The following is a 26117-nucleotide window of genomic DNA, read 5'->3' as shown; positions in this document are numbered from 1 at the left end:
ATCTAAACAAATCTATAGAATTAAACGTGAGGTCATGAAAACATACGAGGATTAAGAATTCCACAGAAATACATTGCGTAACAACTCTTCGATGTAAATCGTCTACTACAATTATAATATTTTATTTAAAAAATTATTTAACAGACAAAAAAAAAACTGTATCATCGTCACGTCACACAGCTTCACGCATAAGACGTCACTTAGTTCAACATCTTCATTACAGGACTTTTTTTCTTTGAATTCAAGACGTAAAAAAGATGTTGGTGTTTCAGGTCCGGCTCATTTAATCCTACACAATTCAAGCAGAAGCGAGCACTTTAATCCGTAGTTATCGACAAAGACTCGGTCCAAATCGGTTCTGATACCGAACACAACAAGCCGCACTAGAACATCTCGCTGCTGCTGCTGCAGTCGCGCCCCCCTCTCGCCCCCTCCCCTCCCTCAAAGGCGCCTCATAACGTCAACTGTTGTCGGGAACTATGACGTCCTCTCGCGATACTCGCGGACCCTGAAAGAGCTGAGACACGCCGGGGCGGCGAGATCTCGCGATGACGCGTGTCCGCGCAAGCCCCCCCCTCCCTCCTCCTCCCTCCTCCTCCCAGTGATGCCGACTGCAGTGTGTATATGACCAGCGAGGGCAGCTCCGGGAGTCTAGGAGGAGCTGACGCAAGGTCGACACCAGCATCCTAGCCCGGAACACCAGGAAACAAGACCGGAGCTAAAGAAGCGGCGCGTCTCTGTCAAAGTAGCCTTTTTTTTTCGGGGGGAGGATTTTAGGCGCGGAGACGGAGTGTAGCATAAAGTTTGCAGACTCATGTTTGCAGGAAGCTAACGAAGCTACTGCTGTTTTTTTTAGCGAGCAGCGCGCGCGCGTGTCGCTGGACTCGCCGAAAAACTTCCTCACAATAGTTTTTTATTTTTAATTTTTTTTGACAAGCTCCGAGTCTTCTGTTCCCCCTTTTTGTGTGCGCCATGTCAGCACCATCCTCCTCCCCAGACCCCGCCGCCGCCGCGCCGCCGGCGGAGAGCGAACACGCCGGCGAAGGCGACCTCCTCGCCGCCCCTGACGCGGGGCAGAGGCCGGCGGGTCCGACGCCCAGCCAGAGCCGCTTCCAAGTGGACCTGGTGGCGGAGGCGGCGGCCGGGGCGGATAAGTCCCCGAGTTCCGACGCGTCCACCGCCACCACCGTCCCGTCCAGCAACGTGGTCTCGCACGAAGCCGGCGACTCGGGGGCCGAGGAGGCGAAAGGACGCTTCCGAGTTGTCAACTTCGCGGACCCGAGCGGCGGCGACGGCGCGGCCTCTCCGGAGGCGCCGAACGAGGGGCTCCAGAACGGGGACACGGTGATGAGCGAGACCAGCCTGCACTCGTCCACGGGCGGCCAGCATCACTACCACTACGACACGCACACCAACACCTACTACCTGAGGACTTTCGGCCACAACACCATCGACGCCGTGCCCAACATCGACTTCTACCGGCAGACGGCGGCGCCTCTCGGGGAGAAGCTGATCAGACCCACCCTGTCGGAGCTGCACGACGAGCTGGACAAGGTGAGTCCGGAGAACCACCACATGGTCATGTGATACGTGTGTGTACATGTGGCGTGTTGCACGCTGCAGGGCTGCGGTGTTTATGAAGTCACTCTCCTGTGTCCTTTTAAAAAGTGCTTTAAATGAGCAAGTAGATGGTTTTTCTTTACCTGCAGTTGATGTCATCAAAAGTCGACGTCGATTTATAGGAATGACAGGTTTTGTTAAGGCGATTCCAGTGATATAAATATCACTACCCTGTCAAAAATATTAATACATTTATTATTAAAACAGGTGAAAACGTACTACTTTGTGGTCAACCGCCTTAATACTAAGTCCTATATATAAGGTGTGACCTTTTTGTTGAATCCGACTTTCAAAATGTCATAATTAGCTTAATATTTGACCACATTTTAAAAAAGGTTGCTATTTGTGTTATCAGTTTTATCTTGAAGTATATACTTTATTGATTGTTTAAGCGCTTTGTGACCCTGGTCTAGAAAAGCGCTATATAAATAAAAAATACTTACTTACTATTATTTAAAAGCTTTCTAAACAAAGATGTTTCATTATGTAATAATTTAAAATTATAAGTTGTTTAAATAAACTGTAACAAAAGGCACAGTGTATTTTTGTAATTATTTAATTCATGAAAGTGAAATTTCAGTAAACACAACTGGTCGTACTCTTTTCAACCTTGGAAATTTGAGGGTCCAAAAAACTGATGTGCGGATCAATTAATTTAAAAGATATTTGGCCAACACACAGAAAAATGTGTATTATAATATGGATTCCAATGAATTTTTTTACTCACCTCAGATGTTTTACGTGAGAGTTTTGTCGAGTGAAAACTTAGAAAATGTTGCCAAAGGTTTGTGGCTTGTTTACTTGATCAGTACTAGAATTTTGATATTCTTGATAAAATGGGACGCGTGTTCTTACGTGATCAGTATTGTTGTATAGCGATGAATGCAGTTGATCGGGGAATAAAGGGTTCTCCGGCACTTATTCAGATTGAACGATCAAACGTGAAGCTGATCGACCACTGCAGATATCCAGAAAGCGCAAATACACACTACAATATAGTGTTCTGAACCATCCGCTTAAAATACTTTTTGGTCTCACCATAGATGTCGATGTCAAGGGCCATTCGAGAACGTCAAGGGCCATGCAAGGTCACCTGCTGTGCAGGCAAAAAAAAGCAAGGAAAGTAGAGAACAAAAAAAACAACTCTGCCTTTGATCTAATAAACAACCTCACCATCGGCTCGAGGGGTTTCAAACCGTGTCATCAATTTGAGACAGTTTTGTAACACAACAAATTGTGTTGTCACTGATGTTTTTGTTTTGTGGTGCAGGATTGATCATAAAGTTCTTGGATTGTATCGATTGGGGAAAAAAAATGCTCAACAATCTTGGACTATGTGAATCATTTAACATTTTGGGAAGATTGATCTAGTAAATTCAATACTTACAGTTACAGGTAAAATCATCCAAGTCTCCAGGATAATGTAACTAGTACTGATAAAGAATTAGTTGGTGTGAAAGTGAACACCAGGTTCAAACCAAGTTTATGGTTCAATAAAGCACTTTTTTATCTTCAATATTCAATAGAAGCTAATCAATACCGTTCAATCACTAAAAACAAAACCGAAAAATCCATAGATTACATTTTTTGGTACTAGCGCAATTGTTTTAAAGTAGAAAAATCTAATACTCAAAAAAGGGGCAAATACTTCCTCTTCATTATTTTTAAACTTTGTCTATATTCGGTTGAGTTGTATTCAGTTATTTTATCAGTGGACCTTCAAGGTGAAAAGGGAGTTGTTTTTCAGTTCGCTGTCCTCCGTGGCAGACATTGGTATTTTCTCTTGACTGATAAGTTCCAAGTCGGTGGATGTTATTTTCTGTGAAATGTCTGTTCAGTTCAGGTGGAAGGACACCAAGGATACAGCAGCAGGAGTTTCCTGCAGTCACCTTGGCTGGCCTGAGGTCTGACGATACTCACGTTGGCATTTCCGCTGATTCACATTAGAGTTTGCAAATGCCCCTGATGGCAAATTATACCCTTGTCTAAACCCACATTTGTACAATATAATAAGACTTTTTAAGAGTGACATATTTGTTATTTATTACAGTAATTGACCATTTATAAATTCTACATTAAGCTATGTTCCCCCCAGAAATGTTCACAAATACTATGACATGTTAGGAATTATTTTATGGTTTCTAGTTTAATGAGTTCTTCTCCAAGCATTTTATTGAGCCGGGACTTCCGGTATGATGCATTGCTGAGTCAGTATTATAATGTCTCCTGTACTTTTAGCTGTGCAAGCTTTGCTTTAAGGCAAAACGAATATGTTAAATAAATGATGAAGAATATATATGTTGTTGAAAGGGAAGAACAAATGTGTGTAAAGTGATCCCAATTGTATTAATGTCAATTTAAGTACTTAGCTTAGAGGTTGTTTAACAAATTATTTTTATTTTGTTTTATATCATAACTCATAGTACCTTAATTCAATCTTTATCATTTATTTGAATGTGACAAAAGCGGCAAATTCAATGTAAATCAAATTTCTTGTGATTCGTGTTTTTTATTTTCCTTAAACTGTTGGAACTTGAATGATTCAAAAATAGAAAATAAAACCCTGATCTGATTCACCTCACACTTGATTGACTTGTTCTGGTCGTGAACTTCAGAGCAGAGCGATTCCAGAAGCTGCATTGTAAACATCTCCTCTATGAATAGAAGACATTCATCCAGTTCAGCAAGTGAACGTGGCCACACTTTCTAACTATATATCCTCACGTGCTGCTTCCGAGCCAATGTTGCTCTCTGAGGCAGCTGTACCTCATTGTTGTGACCTCTTAGGTAGAGCGGGGAAATAATGTTGTTGTACCTGGTGACTGTTTTCATTGTGTTCAAATGATTCGTAAAGTCAGTCTCTAGAAAAGCACTGATCTGATCTAGGCTTTAAATTTTTTTTAACAATAAATTTAAATTTTTGACATACTTCTCCTTTTATGTTGTTGCATAAGCAATGGTTTGAGTGTTATGTGTTATTTACGGAAAATGCCTTAAACAATTATTGTATTATCTGCAGCAGATTGACCTTAAAATGTATTAAACCCTATTACATATCAATATAAAGAAGCAATTGATTGCATCTACAACTGAACCAAATCAATGTACTGTTTGAAGTCTAACTTGACATTTCGTTGTGCCTTTCTTTGTAGATTGTATGAAAACATCTTACTGTCCAATTTATGGATTTTCAGTGTTTGAGTGACTAACTTTATTGTACACTGATAAACACAGACTTGACTGTAACAAAGAGTCTTATTTTTAATGCCACCAAAACCACTTTTTATTAACTTGACCTCCATAAAGTTTCACACATTACAAGCGTGTATGGAATTAAACCGCATGCTGCCTTTTAGTCAAATTCCATTCCTCTTGACTTTGCATCTGTCTTGTAACGCCCGGTTTAGCGCTTATCCAGTCTAGTGGCAGGTTTCTTGCTCTTTTTATCTGTATTTACCTTAATCATTTCCTCATTCTGTTGACCTCTTTTTCAGCATTGATCTTTGTCTGGTCAACTACTGTTTTTAACTTCGTATTTTCAAAACCTTCTTGTGTTGCGATAGAGCTTTACCCTTTCAGATCTTTTCTATCATTGACATCACACTTTGTTGGTTAACAAAGCTGCTTGCTTGAAGAATAATTTACCAAATTGTCCTTTTAATGATTTGATCTTTGAGAATTGCTAAATCTATGCTTTCTCTCACACTTTAACAGTTTAATTGCTAACTTAAAATATTAACTACAATACATTTTAGCTAAATACGTCTGTTTGTATTATGAAAACCAACGTGTCTAAAAAAATAGATAAAGTTAAATTCAAATAAACTGATCTAAAGGACTAGTTGAGATTGAAATTAATACATAGATGTCAATGTCAGGATATTTCATTAATGTGCATTAAAATGCCTTTTTTCAGCTGCTTTTGGAAGTGTTTTGTGGTATCAATGTCATTAGAACCGCATTAGAATGGTTTTCATTTAGGGACAGGAATGTTTTTCCATATCGGGCTATTCAAGGGAAGGTCGCGTGTTAACATTCCAAGATATGGCACAGTGGTTGAATACCACAAGGATTAGTTTCCCTTTTGAAATCCTCTTTAAAATATGCACCTCAAGGAAATTCATCCCATTGTGCTGAAAGTTTGTTCCTCATGTTTCCGAGAAGAACTCTTTGTTGTCTATTAAGTCAGAACCATGGCAACCCGAAACAGCAGCTGAGCAACAAATGTTCACTTTTCTTCCCTGATTTGCACAACAATACATGTATCAAAACAATTACTTGAATGCTTATGACGTTTTGGCTCTACATTCTAGTTTTGTTTGGAGGCATTATGGGAAGGAAGCCATCCTCTTCAGCTTTTGATCATTCTGTGTTTTGGAATTGCAGTTTTGGTTGGAATCAAAACAGGGCCATTTTCCCTGCCAATACATAGTAGCATGTCTTGAAAAATTCTAATGTCTGAGCTGGTATTTAATCTGCTTCTGGGTCAGTCTCGTAGTTTTCTATTAATGTTGATAAACAGCAGGTTATCTTGATGCTAACTAATAGAAGCCTAACCTTGAGCTCAGATTACTGACTTTTATCCCACGCCAAATACATGTTGGTGATATTTTAATACTGGAAATAATTTGCTAAGTGAACAGATAATAATAATGATAATAAAAGCGTTGCTGATGAAAATCCTTTGTCAGCTGGCATCACCGTATAATACTTTTTATCCAGTTAAAAACAATTGTCATGGTGAGTGAAGATGGATAATAAACGTAAAATCTTCTTGTGACTGTTCAAACATCTAGTGTGAATTGGGATATCAGTATCAAGAGATTCTCACGTCTAATGAGGCACAATATCTGCAATGACTCATAGTTTGCTGCTGGAAATGGTGTGACGAGTCATCGTGTTCATGACACACTCTGGTGTAATATCCTAGTGCTCTGCTGAGCTGTGATGATAAAACAAGATCACTCCTGGTGTCGTCTGCTCGCTCTGTAAACAATGTTTCTCTAAACAAAATTAAATTAAATTAATCATTCTTAAAGCTGAAGTCCACGGAAGGGAATTCTTTTTTATAGATGAATAAAGCTTAAATGTGTTGCCGTGTATTGTATTGTAACTAAGACCCCAAGGCTATATTCGACTTCCTGTCTCACTTTGTCCTGTGAGCTCCATGATAAACTCGAAATACCAGATTGGAATATCAGAAATGTTTATTTTGTTTTAAGTTCATACTCTTCTCTTAAAGCTTTCCTCTAAACCATGCACTCAATAGTACTTTATACAGTATTTTTTACATTTTTACATTTTTCTATTCACTCACACGTTTAAACAAAAAAAAAAAAAGTTTTATGTGTTCATCAATAATGTATATATATATATATATATATATATATATATATATTATTTATGTTGTATGCTCTTATTTTATATGCTCTTCTTATCAAAAATGAACTTAAATCAAAAGAGCTTCCACATTCTGGTCCTCAATGTTTTCATTGATTTCCTCTACTTTTCAGTATCATATTGCAATGTTTGAGAATACTTAACTCTGTTTATTGTTTTATTCTTTCTGTCCTTTTGTCCATGTTACGACACTTTTATGCAACCCTCTCACCATTATCATCATTTGGAAAATCCCTATTTTATTGGGCATTCTGTTTTCTGATCGAACTTTCCCAAAGACCCCATATTTAGTCTCCTAACAATAGAAAAGTACAGTTGTAAATTAATCTCAAAAAATGCATTTCTTGCGCTGCTGCGAGGTGTAAACATTTTGGGGGAACATGTGCTAAACTCTGAGCACTTTAGTTGATGCAGGTGTTGTGGGTCAGAATGTTTTCCTGCACTCGAGCTCTTTAGCTGAGTCATTTGACTTCTTCTTCTACATAAGTGATGGATGGATCCAGATCAATACAGATGAGGTAACAAGTAGTTCACCCTGAGTCAAACCGTGTCAAGATTTATTATTTTGTCTAAATGAAAGGGAAAATCTTCGTCTACTGGCGTATCGCCTGCTTTGTTACTAGATTTGTGAGAAAGCAATCGATACAGTGAATGATCTTTTATTTATTTATTTTCCCAATACTGTATGGATATTTAACAACACACTTTTCAAATTATAATGTATTTAATAGTTCTTTAATGGTTTATATTTCAATAAACTTAAAAATAAATTAGGAAAAAAAACAAACTATACACAGTTTATTTATTCTTTTTTAAATTCACAATGAACATGTAAATATTCACAGCATTTCTTTAAATTTGTTGTTGATTTAAACCGTCCTTATGTGATTTCGAAACAAATTAAAGAAGTTTGTCGAGAGTCAGGTGGTCTTTAAACTTTCCTGTCCTGGAACAATACTTAAATAAATTCTTGTTCCTACAGTATCGGATATAAATCGTATTGTTGCCTCTGTATCGTCATATCGTAATACCAAGTTATTGCCAATACACCACTAAAATTCTATTTATCATGTTTGCTTCTTGTTTTTCTCGAACTATAACAACACCTCATGATAGTTCCAGAACTAGATTAGCTCTGCATGTCCTTTTTATTATGATTCTTTGTGTGTTACATTATAAAATGAGAAATAGATGTAATCTTTCAATGATCTTGATCTTGGGAGTACCTCATCAGCCATATGTCCATCAAGCTAACAAAGTAGTTTGTGATGAAAAGTCCACGCATGACTTCTCAAGGCCACGCGCTGAACTATAGAGCTCTTATTGTGTCTTTGAGAAATATCACGTCAAGTCTCGGTAGCATGTGTCTTTTACAGTCGGATCAGGAGTCGAGCATATTTCATCGAGTCCAAATTAGTCTTGCCAGCAGATACGCAGGATCAACTGATAGCTTTTAATGAGCTGCTACATCCCCTCTAATACTGCAGTGTCTGGTTCAATATGTGTGTCGAAATCTAGAGGATCTGTGCTGCTTTTAAAGGTCATGGTGACCCTGTTTTTTTCGTCTTTTTTCCATTCCGCTCTTCGGCATTCATTTGGATTGGAAATTCCGCTGTACCCATGGATGGTTGCCATCGCAGCCCACACACTGATCAATATATCCTCCAGTGCTGCTGTCATTTCACTCCGGCAGTGGAATCAACCTAATGGTCGCACTAGTCTACTTTCATGAAGATTGAAGAGGTTTATTGGGATTTTTTCTGATTCTGTTAACTTATGATGGTGTTAGCAGTGTTTTAAGTGGACATCCCTTGTTGGCCTCTTGGTCTGCCCGAGTCACCATGCGCTGCCGGTCTTTATTGACGGACCAGAGAGGAAAGGGTGACATGCTACATTTGTCCATTCCTGAGCAGCCAAGCAGAACTGAGATGTGCTTAAATATTGATGCGACCCGCCAGCGTGGCGCCATCGAAACATTTCCATTCAAAAGAGTTGAAAGTAAAGAGCATCATGGTTTCACTGTGATCTTCTCTGGTTTAAACGTTGATGGGAAATTGATCAGTGGTTGTTGTGTATCTTTAACTTGATCCTTTTCATTATTTTGTTTGTTTCCAAATGATGCTTGTGTCTTACCACAGATGTCCTGTCCTTGAACCTGTCCTTGAAGACCCAAACCTGTGCACACACATTCACTACTACACACACGGTCATGTGCAGATTATGATTTATCGAGTAACAAAAAGACATGAATATTGGAAACTGAACAGAACTTCTGTCTGCCAATTTATAAATGACGTAATAAATCCTGAATCATAGTGAGATTTATTTTCCGTCCTCCTTTCCAAGTTTCCAATTTTACTACTTTGACCTTGAGATTTGTGTTTTGGATTTGAGAATATTGTTAAACGACACAGCGTCTCTGCTCCTCATACACTATGGTTATTGTGTGGATAGTTTGCATGAGTGTGCCCTTAATTCCTGTTGATTTATTTCTTGGCTCTTGCATCTCTAACTTGAAGGCAAACACATGTAGATCTACGCGGGTCATTTATATGCTATTACTCTGTCAGGTTACACACTGTTGTCTCCAGTTTAAGGGGCACATGTGCGTCTGCCTTGAGCCTGTGGATTAACTGCATGGCTCACTGACGATCTAAATGGGCCGTTTCCTCTAATACTGCTTTGTTCCGATTTGGGTTTAAGATTGTGTATATCTTAGGATTTAGGCTGACGGCTGTAAACACAGATTTGTCCCATCTTGAGTACAGAGTTGAGAGATAAGACTTTTTAAGCTTTAATTTGGTTCCCCATACAACTGTACATGCAAGTGTAGAATCTGAGTTCCACCATATTAAGGATTCGTCCTCAGCGTTATTTCATTTTAAATTCTTATCAAGTGAACGTAATAAGAAATAATCTAGTCCAAATTAATCTTAAAAAAATTAGAAATCACTACAAACATGCACATGTTATGTTCTGAAGAAAAGTGTAGGTTTTTGTGAGTGTGTAAATAGAACAATATTTGGACTGATAACATAAGAGTTTATTCTACTTCAATGAAACATGGCTGCCGGCTGTTTTACTCGAGTTCCTTTTCCTGGATAACGGTGAGCTTCAGCTGTCACAGCATTCCTGACTTTTACACAGGATATGCTGTGAGGTCATCGTGCACAATGGAACCTCTGCGTGTGTCGCTTTTTTGTAACTGTCTTTTACAAATCTCCCCCCTTTTTTATTTTACCTTGGCTACCCCTTTTTCTTTGTTTGCCCCACTACAGTTTGTACACAGAAACAGGAAGTAAAGGACGCCCTTTGCTTCTGGTGTGGCCTCTAACCGTAGAGCGAATCCCCTTTTGTCTCAGCATTGAGTGTCGCTGGTTGCTTTACAGCTGTTATAACACTCACACACACACACACACACACTCTCACATCTATACTCTCACACAGACACTGTTTTGCCGCAGCCTGTAAAGTTCCACGTGTGGGAGTTGGGACTTTTTTGTTGTTGCTGAAAACCGATCTTCTCTCATATCTCCAAGTTTTCGTGCGTCAGATGATGTCTGGATTCAGAAATAGAACTACCACCCCCTTTTACTGAGTCCATCACATTTCCACGTCAGTTTTTGTATATGTGGAAAAATACATGGCGGTAATCATTGGCATTCAATGTTAAATAAAATAAATTATGTTCTGATGTAACTGGTTTAAGTTGCTAAATGGTGTGATGGTACTTGATGATTGATCCCTGTGATGTAGACCTGCTTTTACTTTTGAAATGTGGAATATTGGTTTAATCCATGTTTAGTGCATTTTAACATAAAGAAAATCTAATGTAAAAGTTTTCAATTTTTTTGCCAAGACTGAATTTTCAATTATGCCCTTTTTAGTGAGTATACCATTTAATGAGATCAATATTTTGGTTATTTAAAAGTTGTACACCTTTCTTCTTCAATAAAATATCTCTGGATACCATATTCAAATCTTTATTTTGTTGTGAAATGACCTTGATAACTGATCTAAAAAAAAAAAGTGTAGGTGATTATCGATGTTTAAAAAAAACAAAACTATAGGGAATAAATAATGTGTGTATTGCTCAATTTAATCAGCTCTATGTTGGAGTTCTTCTCTGGGGTAAAACAAAAGGGTTTAATCACTTCAAGTCAAGTGAGACTGATGTCCTGCTACACCAGCGGTGTCAACCCAGCAGATCAGACGGACCCCTCTGGTACCAATTTCAGTCTGAAGTGTTCTCATTTATAAATGACGTTTGAATGGCGAACTGCCTTCAGTGAGCTGCAGCACCAGTGAGAAGATCCGTATCTCCTGACAGATGGACAGTCATTTGCAGAACAGAAATTGACTAAACTCGACGTGTCTGGGTTTAACAATAATGGACGTACACTGGCCTGAGGCCATGATGGTCCAGATCACAACACTTCTGACAAAACGGGATAAAAAAATTCAAACCAACAATATTTTGTTTTTTCATTTTAAATAAGAGAAGTCGCAAGAAACCATGGTGACGTTTACAGGTGCCAAGAAGGAATGTTCATCGTCACTCGCTCACAGTTGAAAAGAGGCTAAGCGTAAAACCAGATACCTGAATAAATAAAGTTTATGTAGGGTTATGCAAAACCACAACATCGTCTCGTATGCCGAGTTGGGAAAGAACACAAGTGTGACCTTCATAATCGTGCTTCCTGTTGCCTGCGGTCCTCCAGCCTGCATGACAGATGGACCACCACTGGTCCGCACGATCACTATTTCACTTGGGGAATAGAGTCACGGAACAAGGGGTCAGCGTTGACAAGTTTTTTCACATGGGGGCCACCAGCCAACATGACTGTAATCCTAGAGGAAATCATATCAAGCTTCAGGGGAATGGTTGTGTAGCCATCCGTTCTTCCTCATAGTTCCAAATGTTCATTTTGTAAGATCCATCTTTAATCATTTAAGAAAAAAAAGAAGCTGCAAGTAAGGGGAAGAGACCACCAGTACAGCTCACCAGTTGTTTTGTAGATGGGGACAAGGCCTCCTTGACTCTCTGTTGAGACACTGAGGGAATGTTTGAGTGGGACTTAACAACATAACATCAGCATTAGATAATTTGAGCTACTAGATAAATCTAATTTGAATGACACTTGTTAACCAAAATGTTATTCCTGTCTCTAGACTTCTTGTTGGTGGAAAGTAAAGGATTCTTTCTCAGACTGGGATTTGTTTTGTTTTTTTAGGATTGTTTTAACTGTATTTGTTGGTGAAATTAAATCCTTTAATGTTATGAAACTTCTTGAATGCATCTGGAACCCTGTCAAATCAACATCCTTTTTCTCTCGGCGTCATGGAAAACGAGTCGAACGTCATTTGTGTACATGTTTACAACTCTGCACATGTGTGTACCCAGACAGACAGGATGTGCACCCAATTTAGTCTGTTTGATTTGAATTGCCGGTTAAGTTGTTTTCCAGACCACCGAAGTAATTATGTACACAAAGACCTGCTGATAGAATGTGGCGCATTCATCGGGACATTTAAGCTGGGTTCGACTTGATAATGTTTCATTTAAACCCGTAAATGGCGTCTGTTGATGAATGCCATTTTTTGTGTGAACCCTTGATGCTTGGTTTCTAGCAGTGAAGTAATTAAACCTTGAATAAAGCCATTAGTATCAATACCGTGTGCTTTAACTATATGAAACATGATTGGACACTTCTAAAACATTCAAGTATTTATTGGAGAACAATGGTTACAGATTTTTTTTTATCATTTTGTAAACTGTTATAATAAGGATGGACCGGAATTGGCATCAGCTAATTTTGAGTAGTATTGTAGCACATGGCTGTGGAAAACCTTGACGATACATTTTTCATTTAAGCATTATTTTGGTTTCTTGCTTAATTTGGTATTTGAGAACCTAAATATGTATTCAATAACTAAAGGCCATATTCTTTATGTTTAGTTATTTTACAACATGGCAAGCTTAATTTAGAAAGTATTAGCCTTTGTCCTCTAGAATATTAACGCCATTAACATCCAGAGACACTTTATCTGCTTGTAGTGCTTACTTTAGCCGGCGTTCAGTTCAACTTCTATCCATAAACGGACAATTGTCAGAGTGCAACTTGGAACGTTTCTGTTGGACAAAGAAACCTAGCCCAGGAGTTGTTGGGAGGTCATAACAATGCCGATATGACGGCTTCACCAGACATTTGATAGTATCTTCATCACGGTGTGCCTGGAATTGTATCCCCTTCGCCGGAAAGACGCATCTAGTCGCAGTGAAATTTTATATCTTTATTGGACTGAATGTTCCAGAGATTTCATCAATATTTTTACAAGTCATACAAAGCCTCTGTGAAGGCAGAAGGTCACAGCATTTTTGAGATTGAGTAGAAAATTCCACCGTTTCAGTACTTGGCTTTAATTCAAAACATGTCTAAGGCTGGGTATGGAATGTCTTCTTTTGTGGCAACACCTGAAATGCTTCGGTAGTATCGGAAACATCCTTTGTCTTTTAAGGCCAAGTTTCTTTACCCCCGTTTGACCAAAACTTGATAATGTTAGGATCTCTTTTAAGATAAAACGAATCAATGAACAAGGCGGTAAACATTTGATTAATTTGTCAGTTAGTAGCAAGTGTTCTTTTGCACTGGAAATTGTTTTTATTAGAAAGAAAAGGGCAAAAGGACATTTACCAAAGCTGGAAAAGGAAACTCGAGATATGTTTAATGTTATTTTCCTTCTGTTATAACATTTCTTTTTTAAATTGGCATTTAAAAAAGTATCCTTCAGGAACCTTCTTAGAAAAAAAGGTATCGTGATCAGTACTGTTATTAAACATTAACAATTGATACCCAGCTCTACAACAAGTCGCATGTTTAATTATTTTTGATCACGTTTGTGGTGACTATTTTAAAATGAATTATCTTTCTATTATCAGACTTTGCCTTTCTCATCTAGGGCAATTTCCCCTGAAATTAGTTCAGAGTAATATTCTGTTTGGACTTATAATTAATCTTTTGTTCAAAGTTGTTATCCTAAACATGTTGTCTAATTGTCTATCAATGGTTGCTTTGTTTAAGGCGGCTACATTTCACACAGCCAAAAATAAAATCAGATCAACATCTTTGCTGGCTGTCAAGTGTTTTTACTTTCCGTCTGGTTCTTCGTGATCTCGGGAGGATGATTTACAAGTTGTATTGTCACCTCAAGTTCATTAATACTCCGCTACTGTTTCTTTCTGACCGAACAACCACTTCAACAAAACATTTCAAAGAGCCTTCTCACGAACTTTAATTGATGTCACTTTTTTTTTTTCTAGGTAAATGTGCACTTCATGGCAATTCGTGGTTTAGTTTGTACTGCCTTGCCAATCTCTCAATACTCGGTCTTTGTTGTGCAAAGCTAGCTTTTGTGTCGCTTCAGCCATGTAGATAATGTTCACTAATTCATCCTGTTTCGTCTGCACTGTTCAGTGTGGCGAATTGAGCTTTGTTCAAAGATTGAGGGATTTTAATTGTCATTTTGTTCAATATGAATGAGTAAAATAGTAGGTTTTTTTATGATGTGGTAAAAGTATCGATCACGACCGCGAAGACTGTTGGGAGTTGCTGTACAAACTGTGCTGTGGCACTATAAGTTATACCAACAGAGGATACCAAAGGCTGACAAGGAGCAATGAGAGTAGAAAAATCCAAGTTCTCGATCGCAGAGAAACCTGATTGTTGACCTTAATGCTGTGCACGGACAGCAGCCCCGGATTTCACTGTTGCGTAACACCATCGGTCACAAATTGGGTGATGCATCACATGCTTCTGCTACAGCAAGAACAAATGGTGCTTGCTTGCTGCGAAACATCAGGAGTTTGGGACATCTTAGAAGTTAATTGATTTCATGTGGAACCCAAATTTTGTCTGTGCTTATGTACAGCTGTGGGTGCCTTCAGCATCTAGACACCAGTGGCCTGTGATGCATGCTGTAAGATGAACTTCAGAACATTGAAAACAATTTGTAACTCCCCTCAAATTTCTGTTGAAAGTATTCCTTTTTTAGAAGGTGACTCAGGTGATTTTGTATTGCACTTATTCATAAGAAATCTTTCTCATTCGTAGCCCAGATATTATCTGGCTTGTAGCAAGTTATTGTACATTATTATTCATATCAGAAGATGGACCAGAGACAGTTGAAGTTGACAGAAAGGTGATTATATTTTTGTCCTGCAGCTCCATGCGTCAGTCATCATTTCAATAATTGATGTTTCCTGTTCAGTCGGATACTTTCACCTTCCCTCTCACCTTATCCATTTATCTTTTATGAAATATACTTGATACACTTTCACACTAAAATCCTTCTGTACAATTGTAATTCAATAGTCTATTCAGTTTCTTTTTTGTTCAACTATTTTGTTCTTTAGTCACTTGTAACTGTCGGATTAAAAACCTTAGAAGCTTTTCGGATTAGACTGTTTGAAGTGAACAAATTGTGCTCTCATGTGATCTGAGGCGAGGAAGAAGTTGTTAGATAAAGTAGGTGAGATTAATAAAAATGTATCTTCCTGTTAAATGTATTCATTGAATGTTTTTATTTTAATCTCGTCTTGTTTTTTAATCTGGTTTTAGTACATTTTAACCATTTGAAACTAATAGAACACATGTTGGTTTTGTATACATCAACCACATGTAATCGTAGAATTATCCACTACAATCAAAACAAATTTTAACTTGCACCTTGAACTAAACAATTTGTATTTAAGATTATTTTTTTATATCACTGACATCCCAGTAAAGTTTTGAAACGTTAAATGTTGACAATTAAGATTTTGGAAGATGAATCGATTTTCCATCAATCACGAAGTTAAAGATGATACGTTCATAAATGATGCATACGTTTCCTATAATGATGCTGGAAACTGGAAAGTTCATTATCGCATCAAGTCACTAAGCATGCTCAGACTTTTTACTTATTATTTATTTCTTTCCTTTTGGTAGCAGCCCTTCATTTTCAACCTTGCGATCTGACAATCCTGCTCTGGATCCCCAGATAGAAGTTATGCGTGAATTGATTTTCATGTCAGAAGAATGACATCTGAGATAACTACCAGATTATTACAGTGCAGTGAACACATTTTTCCTCTCACGTCCTTTCAGCTTTTCTTTGTTACAGCACACTCTTAAGATTTCCAGTGAAGCATGCTTGTGCTGCTCTTTTTAACCCTCCTCTGGTGTAAACCCTTATTAGTTTCGCTGAACCCTTGACCTGTCCTAGACCTGCATCATTGTGTTAAAACCACAGCCTACAAGATAAAATGACATACCAGACAGATCACTGTGACATTTACTGAGAAGCCTGTGGGAGGGACACACACTGAAAGATGTTCTTTGGTTATTAGGAGGTCATTAAATGAACTGTAAAGTGGAGCGGTAAATTTGGACAGTCGGGGGCACTGACGTCATAACATTGTGTTTGCACAGGAGGGAAGCTTCCTGTCTTTTAGTCTCTAAGGAGAAGGTTGAAAAATATACAACCGTAGTGTGGTACTGAGGAAGTGTGTTAACCACGATGTTGAAAATATAGATGACATAATAAGTAGTCTGGTGGTTTCATATGCACTCAACATGTTTTGAATCCTTTTTTTTCTTATTTTGTCCTGTGCGGTGTTATTTGAAAACCAAAGTGTAAATATAGCATTTATTGACCTTTGCCTTCTTGCATCTAGGAGCCATTTGAAGATGGTTTTGCGAACGGTGATGAGCTGACCCCAGCTGAGGAGGCTGCGGCAAAAGAGGCGGCCGATTCCAAAGGAGTGGTGAAGTTCGGTTGGATTAAGGGAGTGTTGGTAAGTGATAAATGAATTCACATATGTAGCCTATTGTTGGAAAAGTAATGGTAACCTTCAATTAATGTACACATTTTAGAGAGAAGGAAGTAATACTGTCTAAACCAAAAGCCTTATTTCATCCTTTAGAACTTCAAGTCCAAAAAGAGAGCAGCAAATTAAACAGTTTTGCCATTGAGTGTATTTTTGCCTAGTATTTGATAGTTTAAAATGGATCTTGATGTCTTTAAAGACTTGAATTCTCAAGAGCTTGTATGGATTCTTGGTGAATAACATCTACAACACAGAGATAAGAAAGCAAGTGTTCTTCCTCGATCCTTCTCTTCTTCAACACAATGAATTCCTCAGAGCCGTTATTGAAACCTTAGTCTTGGGTGAAACATCCGCAGAAATGTATTCTAAGCTCTCTGCGGGTTTCCAAGGTCATGGTGGCCCAGCTAGTTTGCAATCTGCTGTTGTTCCAAGACACTGTGGAAACCTTCTCTTCCGGCTTGGAGACAATGACACTTTATTTTCTAGTGGTACTTGTCGCTGTAAACGTTGCCGTGTGTTTTTTTTCCTCTGAAAGGCTGTGGCAGGTTAATTTGCACTTGAGCTCTCCTCCATCATCTGTCCATCCTCTACAGGTGCGATGCATGCTGAACATTTGGGGTGTTATGCTGTTTATCCGCATGTCATGGATTGTCGGACAAGCTGGAATTGGTGAGTTTGCAGAAGTATTTTTTCTAAATTGCATGCATGTTGAATTCTCTGGTTTAAGTAGGCAACAACCGCATTTCTTAAGAGGAACAAAGACCTGATGAAAGCATCTGCTGACTTCGCCTTTTTATGTTGCAAGACCTATATTTGTATCAACTCAGCCTTCTGTCTGATGAGAAGATTTTGATTTCGATGGCTTTAACTTGGGTGTTTATACACAAAAATGGCTTACAATTAGATGCGGAATAGCTCATTTTTATTTCAGTTTTCAGCCACAACGGCTCAAAAAGTCATTTTTAAAGTTCAAATTATTCTTTTTTTCTACAATTTAGATGACTAGAAAACAATCGGTGGCCTTGTTTCTCTAACATAAGCTTTAGAAGTTCAAACTTTGACCTAGTGATCTTTGTCGCCATCTTTAGTGACTGTTGAAGTTATTTATGAAGATTTATTTGGCAAGTTCTTCATTCAAATGAGGGGTAGTGTAGCCTTACTGGTTTGCCTGGATTCTTACAGTCACACAGGAACATTCTTGTTGATTTTTTTTTTCTTCTCAGTTAATATCCTGCTCCAGACATACCTAACCAATCTCGGCCCCTTCAAACACACTTTCCACTGGTGGAGGAATGTGTGGGTTTTTGGGGCTGTTGGCATAAGATTGTCTCTGTACGCACATAAAATTCAACTTATTTTTAAACAAAAACACATTCAGGCAATTTACATTTAAGAATTTAATATTTATATAGAGAAAGTTGTACAAGAAAGTTTTGGTCTTGAATGTGTTCACCTATGCTTTTAAAAATAATATGCGAATTAAATGAATTTACATTTTGTCTTATTTAAACATCTATTTTTAATTTCTTTATAACAATTCCTATGTTGTGTTTACAACACTGGCAATGAAAGTGTCCGATTCTGATAATAAACGGTACTAAAGATTTAAAAAATATTCATGAAAAGGAAATTTAATGCATATATTTTCGGGGAAAAACAAATAAAAACATCCACCATATCATTTAAAATAAATCTACGCAGATTAACGCATCACATCTCGTTTGAGAGTGACAGAAATGACACACGACTGCCACATTCTGTCATCAGAGTCCTGCGTGTCGTTCAGCCTCCATATTTATCGACACATTGGTGCCCACCTGCTGCTCATTTCAGACTTGTGTACAACATTCTGTCAATTTGCACTCAACTTCTTAGAGCCTCAGCTCGCACTTAAATGTGAAATATTGCCACAGGGTGACGCATGTTGGCGACGCTAACTGCAGTTACCGGAGTTCATAGTACGCCATCTTCATTAGAAAAGACCCTGAACATGGGCGAGGAGGTCGTGGTGATTAATACTGTCTTGTCCTCTGCAGCTCTCTCCTGTTTAATTGTTGCCATGGCCACCGTAGTGACGACCATCACCGGCCTCTCCACCTCAGCCATCGCCACCAACGGATTCGTACGAGGAGGTAAAGCTATGCTTCTTGAGGCACGATCAAAAGGGCGAGTGTGACTCATTGATGTGACTCACATCTTGTTTTTATCATCAGAAGAGTTTGGACATGGTGTGTATCCCAGTTGTGCATCATGAAGTCTGCAAAGCCTAAACACGCTCAGACTGACTCATGTTTACGGTCTAAAATTGTTTATGACGTACACACGCTACCATTGGTCGACTGGTAGATCAAGGACAACATATTGATCACTTCTGGTCTAAATATAACTTGCAAGGAAAGTTAGGAAAGTTTTTAAAAGTTTTTCTTTGGTAATGTGTACACATTAACTTGGATTTTTATAGCTATTTATGTGGTTAAGAATGTACACCACATCCAATCTGTAAAATAGGATCTTCTCATAATTATTTTAGTGTTTTTTTTTTAATCAGTCTTTTTATATTTCTGTATTTATTAGTGCCTGAAGGAAGTGAAAGCAAAACATAAAGCACAAATATGTATTTTCTCATTGAATATGTTGAGGGGGATTCATTGGGTATTAAGTTTGCAAGTTTGTGTGTGTTTATGTTATTACTTTTTAGTGCATTCAAAGATGGACCGACTTAGACAAATGCATGCATGTGTAAAAAAAAAAACCACCAGACGTTAACATTTGGTAGGGTATGCAAGAAACGATTTATTTAATACATTAAATAATAAACACAAAAAAGTTTTATGCTAAAAGATGAAATCAGGTTAAAGATTTCTTTCAAAAAGGTTACCCATATAGACCAGTGGGGTGTAAAGATATTCTGTTGTGTCACAATCACTATCCACTGCTTCTCCCCTTGATGTCATGTGATCAGATAAATATCGATTCTGCTAATGCATGAGGCACAAGTTGCAGTGTAGAGTGAATTTGTGGTGCTTCGCTCTGTAATTCCACTTGTTGTGATTTGGTTTGTATAGCTTTTGTTTAACTAAAAAAAACCTATATGAATAGTATGAATCACAAGATCGGATACAAGTACAAAGCTGGTGTTAAGGAGCTCTGAATTTGAGTCTTTATTCAAGAGAAACAGGAAGCTTTTGTGTAACACTCTACTCTCACTGCCTACACGGTGTAAGCCTAAAGCCCAATTATTCCAGAAGTCGATGACATGAGTTTCTTTGCTATTTCCGCCTCATGCAATATGTAGGTGTGAGCAAAGTGCAGGTCAATGTGTCTAATTTACACCACGCGCTATTTGAAGAGCTGCAGCTCTAAGATCTGGATGACTGCTGAGTAGGCGGGGAATTTCTTAGGTTGAAAATCTGATGGTAAAGGGTATCTTTTACTGTTATGAATGTGGAAGGTTCTAATGTCAGAGTTTAAAAAAACGGATACTATATTTATTATATCTTCAACGGGTGGGAGTCTAAATTATGATGATGATGATGATGATGAGGAAGTAGTTTGTCTTGTTCCATATTAATCCACATGTATGCCACCTGTTTTGTTTACATAGATGTATTCAGACTATAATATGCTGCGTCACTAATCCAATAGTAGTGTGGAAGTAAATCTTTTTTTAACCCTTGTCCTCCTCACAGGCGGAGCTTATTACTTGATTTCAAGAAGTCTTGGTCCAGAGTTTGGAGGCTCCATCGGACTCATCTTCGCCTTCGCCAATGCAGTGGCTGTGGCCATGTACGTTGTGGGCTTTGCTGAGACTGTTGTGGAACTTCTTGCTGTAAGTGGTATTTCAGATGTAGAACATATGCTTTATTCAAGCTGCCATTAACTTCCGAAATGTTCCATCACCTGGGGCTTGGCGATTGCAGGGGGAAAAAAAAGAAACGCCAACGATTTTTCTTCTAAGCCAAGCTTCTGTGAGACAAAGGAAAAAGAGTTTTATTTAATATTACTGCTAACGGGTGTTTTAATTTAGAAAAGGAAAAAAAAACACAAATTGGTTTACACAGTCTATGAGAAGTCTTGTGACAACGGAATACACCCTATATCTGTTGATATGTTTGATTGAGAAATAACCACTGATAATAGAGATTGAACTGAGGCTTGACACAAAAATTGTGTACATCAAATCAATAACAATATTTCTCCTGTTTGTTGAATAACAATTTAAATGTGGTCAAGTTAACAAAAGTTTTATTTATTCACAGCTGAAAATCTGTTTTAAAAATTCCAAGATGAAATCTGTGATTGTTGCAACTTGAAGAAAATAATTAACACTCTTTTTTTTGGGTACTTCAGGTCACCTTGACCCCTAGATAACACATGTGTTTGTGGTATCCCTTGTGTTGCCTCTGGGTCAAGTCCAACGACCTCCACCACTGCATATGTATTTCTGGAATAGCTCAGATCTCACTTAACATGAACTCTTTTCTCTGCGTTCCGCAGGGTATGGATGCCCTGATGACCGATGAAATCAACGATATCCGAATCATCGGCACCATCACGGTCATCCTCCTTCTGGGTATCTCAGTAGCAGGAATGGAATGGGAGGCGAAGGTAAAAAACCTCCTTTATGTCTGATGTGGGCTCAAGGGCTTGTTCAGGTTGTCGTTGGCTGAGTCACACGTTCGATCGATGACTAATCCCTTTTTTTTTTCTAGGCCCAAATCTTCTTGCTGTTTGTGCTCATCACCGCCATCTTCAATTACTTCATTGGAACTTTCATTCCTGTGAAGGAGAAGGAAAACCAGGGCTTCTTTGGCTATGATGGTACGACTCTATCACTGTTAAAATGTAGAAGAGGGTTCTTAATCATTCTTTGTCATCCTATGACAGGTAGGATCATGTGGGAGAACATGGGTCCGGACTTTAGGGGAGAAACCTTCTTCTCTGTCTTTTCCATCTTCTTCCCTGCTGCCACCGGAATCCTGGCCGGGGCAAATATCTCAGGAGATCTCGCTGTACGTATGACTTTAAGCAGAAAAGATGATTGATGTATTGTTATCAATGGAGCTGCAGTCAATTCAGAGCATTATATTTAGAGGTGACCTGATGTTACTGACCCTAATGGAAAGAAAATGACAAAGTAATTTATTTCATTAAACAGTGCAGATCTGCATGAAACGAATCAAGATAACTTTTGAAATTAAATGAGGGAAAACTATTTATTACAATTACATTTTTAAACATTTGTTTGAATGTATTTATAAAAGTTAGTGCGTAATAATTTGCCACATAAAAAGAAGAATCATCCCAACAACTTATTTTTTCTTCATTTTTAACCATTCAACAGTAATGGTTAAATAAATGTATTGTAGATGACCAGGGCACACTTGAATGTTTTGAATCATTAAACTATTAAAATATAATGCATGTATAAGATTCAGAAAAGTTGAATTTTCTTCCCACACAAGTAAGGCAATGAAGCTTTCTGGAAATTAAGGAACTTTTAAAATGATTAGCAAGCTTGACTGTTGGAAAAATGGAAGCAATAATAATTTAAAAACATTTTTCAGTGCAACCCTGATGGTATTGCCTCTATTGTTCCATTTTCTCATCCAAAGTCTTATAATCATTTTGCAGGATCCCCAGCTGGCCATCCCCAGAGGAACACTTTTAGCCATCTTGGTCACAGGAATCGTTTACCTCGGTGTTGCCGTTTCTACAGGTACAGTCATGAGATCTCTGCGCTGACATTGCAATAGGACTTAAAATCAATTTCAAAATGTTCCTTGAAAAGGTTCCTGCATTGTAAGAGACGCCAGTGGAAGAAACGACACCATCACTACTGAGTTCAGGACGAACTGCACCGGAGCTGCCTGCCACTTCGGCTACGACTTCTCCACCTGCATGAATGACAAAGATGGCTGTCCGTATGGACTTCAGAATGACTTCCAGGTTTGTACATTTTTCCACTTTTTAAAAGACCAGAACACTCCTGAGCTGAGTCTTCAGTTGCATTGTGTTAAGATCTACATGATCAAAATATTATTTAAATATTTGGTTGAATATTACTTTTTCTTTTGCACAATAAATGTTTATCAATGTACATTGAGTTTTTTCAATTAAATAAACTTTAAACTTTTCTTCCTACGCTCAGGTTATGAGCATGGTGTCTGGATTTGGGCCGATCATCACTGCTGGAATCTTCTCTGCAACTCTGTCTTCAGCTCTGGCCTCATTAGTCAGCGCGCCCAAAGTGTTCCAGGTGAGAGACAACTTCATGTGCACTTTAAGTGTTGGAAAAGACCTTAAATTGATTTGTAATCTATCTAAATGTGTTAACTTTAAAAAAGATCTCCTTAATATATGACACTTTTAAACTACATTTTATAAGGGAAGAGAAAAACTAGTCCCAAAGAATTACAATGAGCAAACTTCTTTTTAACAGGCAGAAACCTTGAGCAGAACAAGACTTGGTGTGAAGTTAAAGAGAGTTAGAAACAAGTTAAAATTATTTTCTATATTTCTATTATTCTCAATCAAGATAAGAGACTGCTTTGTATCTAGTAAATATTGTCCCGTTTGTTTCGTGAATCTTTTTAATTTTGTTTAATATACATTTTCGTCCAAAGGCTTTATGCAAAGACAACATCTACCCCGGCCTGAGCATGTTTGCCAAAGGATACGGCAAGAACAACGAGCCTCTCCGAGGATACATCCTGACCTTTGGTATCGCTCTGGCCTTCATCTTAATCGGTAAATGAGTACACTATGTATGAACGTAACCAAAATGTTGCTCATGTATTGTTGATGACAATGTTGTTTTCTTTGTACAGCCCAGCTGAACATCATCGCCCCCATCATTTCAAACTTCTTCTTGGCATCTTACGCGCTCATCAACTTCTCTGTGTTCCACGCTTCACTGGCGAACTCTCCAGGTAAGAGTCCACAAGTTAGACATGACTTGTTATTTCTCGTGAGGAGATTCACATGACGGCCTCTGATAAATAATGGGATTTAAGGATGAAGACCCGTAGGATGGGTCCTGATCTGAGAGGAGCCTTTAAGCTTTTAATGATGAGAGAGTCTAGACGTTCCTAACAAATACAGTTTGTTTTTCTCCTAATGGTCGTTTTCTTTCATCTATAAATATACATTTTAATATTTTAACTGAAAGTAGTTTTATAAAGAGGCCTTCAATATAGGTTCGACATTTTAGACCTGTTATTGCTGATTATTCTACCTTACTTTCAGAATCTGAAATAATGATGATGATGATTGGGATCACATTAGTGAGCAGCTTTTAAAAAAAAAAAAAAGAAAAAAAAAGAGGCATGTCATATTTTCCTAATTAATTGCATGGTGGGGCGGATTATTTGAAAAAATTGTCCATGCTTGACACATTATGTTATTACCATTTGGTGCAGATTGGTTGTCATGTTGTATTTGCAATCACTTTTCATGTGTTTATGGCTGTGAAAATACATCAAGTGCAACAGAAGACAAACTGCTGAAAGTAGAAGTCTTTTTCAATAAAGATAATTTCCTTCCACTCAGTGATACTTCGTACTTGTATTGTCATTACAAATATATATATCTTTTTTTCAAGTATACGTCTGAAACCAAACTCTGTCACTGTGTCACAGACTCTTTAACACTTAAGTGACCAAACAAAATGGATGTGTTGTTGTTCAGAGACTCACACGGTTTTGGAGGTTATCTTGTTTTTCAGAATGTCTTCTTGGCATCGTTTCATTTTGATTTCATTTAAATATGTTTTGAACATTTTAGACTACTTTCTTTTTAATGGGTGCATTTGTGTGAAGTTATTTTGGATTTGTTATATTCTGCTTTCTTCCCCTTCAATACCAAACATCTAGCAGAGCGTCAGGTACAGACGATGTTTCCAGTTTCTCCCAGCAGGTCATGTGATAACATGGACATAAAGGGTACATTAGTCGGGTCCAGATGGCAGTTTCTTTCATAACTGCAAAAAAGATGAAGACCCTTAAACTCTCCTAAAATGTTTACGTCAAAAGCAAATGAACCCTTTATGTCCTTTGGTTGCCCTAGAGTTTCATTGAATAACGTCAAAGTTTAACTGTATCCCATTACTAAAATCCCATCGCTGTTGCTTCTGTGGTCTCCGGTAAAGAAGATTCCTAATATCTGGTGTAACTGGTCTAACTCTCATTTTGTTAGCTATGCGCTTATCAACTTTAACTCCTCATGCTCTTAGTTGTTTCAAGATATAACCGCTGTTTACTCCTGGAATAGCTGGTCTTAAATCCTGTCTACAGGTTTACATTATGTGCCAAAACTTCCACTCAAATTTAACCTTCTCCTCCATTTAAATTTTTCATGCAACAAAGCACAAAGTCAATTTAAGTTCTATTTTTTTATCACATGTGACCTAATTTTATGAACTTTCTAGGATGGCGACCGAGCTTCAAGTACTACAACATGTGGGTCTCTCTGGCCGGAGCCGTATTGTGCTGTGTGGTCATGTTTGTCATCAACTGGTGGGCGGCTCTCTTCACCAACGTCATCGTCCTCGGCCTTTACATCTACGTCAGCTACAAGAAGCCAGGTGAGGGCGTCAACTGCTGTTTTTAGAGACGTCATCTTGAAATTAAACGAGTAATAGGACTTGATACAGTTTTTCTGCTCAAATACCCCACAATCAACACCTGTGCGAGGGCTCAGTTTGATATGCAGCTACACACACATGCAAAGCTTTCACACTGTTGGTAGCACCACATGGGTCAGATGGCCTGTTGCCCTGAAAAGTGACCCACAAACACGCTTTCTAACTTCACTGTGTGTGTTTCTGCCTGTGTGCGTTCTCCCCTCCAGATGTGAACTGGGGTTCTTCCACTCAGGCCCTGACCTACCACCAGGCTCTGACCCACACGCTGCACCTCAGTGGTGTGGAGGACCACATCAAGAACTTCAGGTATGATGCCGACCACGAGAAGGCTGTCAAGACTTTAATACTTGTGAAGTACCGGAGACAAATTTGAAGACATTACAAGTCAATATAATTTGCCTCACTGTCATATATAATACCTGAAATAACATAACATGCAAAATATGTTTAAAATATCAACGCATTTGCTTTCTTTGATTTCATACTAAGAAGTGAGATCCTAGGGTTGGCGTTGAAATTTGCTTCCTTTTTGATTGTTTTAAGGCTTGATAAATTAATGTTTAAAAAGATGTATATTCCAAATAA

The 26117-nt window shown here is 38.2% G+C and overlaps 1 protein-coding gene across 2 annotated transcripts in view; it reads left to right on the top strand.

Annotated features, from left to right (window-relative positions):
* Positions 1–643: 643 nt before the first annotated feature.
* slc12a2 (solute carrier family 12 member 2) overlaps positions 644–26117 on the top strand; it is a 44307-nt gene continuing 18833 nt past the window's right edge. The window contains exons 1-15 of one of the 2 annotated variants that reach the window (XM_087791174.1): positions 644–1554; positions 16736–16855; positions 17482–17557; positions 18925–19020; positions 20578–20717; positions 21386–21496; positions 21601–21709; positions 21776–21900; positions 22523–22607; positions 22680–22837; positions 23040–23147; positions 23515–23638; positions 23719–23820; positions 25317–25472; positions 25739–25838. In XM_087791174.1, coding sequence (XP_087647300.1) covers positions 973–1554; positions 16736–16855; positions 17482–17557; positions 18925–19020; positions 20578–20717; positions 21386–21496; positions 21601–21709; positions 21776–21900; positions 22523–22607; positions 22680–22837; positions 23040–23147; positions 23515–23638; positions 23719–23820; positions 25317–25472; positions 25739–25838 — 2192 coding nt within the window. In that variant the 5' untranslated portion in view covers positions 644–972. The remainder of the gene's footprint in view (positions 1555–16735; positions 16856–17481; positions 17558–18924; positions 19021–20577; positions 20718–21385; positions 21497–21600; positions 21710–21775; positions 21901–22522; positions 22608–22679; positions 22838–23039; positions 23148–23514; positions 23639–23718; positions 23821–25316; positions 25473–25738; positions 25839–26117) is intronic. The other variant, XM_087791173.1, reaches the window with a different exon arrangement.

The sequence above is a fragment of the Callionymus lyra genome, chromosome 5, assembly GCF_982586985.1.
Source record: "Callionymus lyra chromosome 5, fCalLyr1.hap1.1, whole genome shotgun sequence".
In the NCBI taxonomy this organism is placed as follows: domain Eukaryota; kingdom Metazoa; phylum Chordata; class Actinopteri; order Syngnathiformes; family Callionymidae; genus Callionymus; species Callionymus lyra.
Note: the sequence above shows the minus strand (reverse complement) of the source record. Positions and strands in the feature narration are given on the sequence as shown.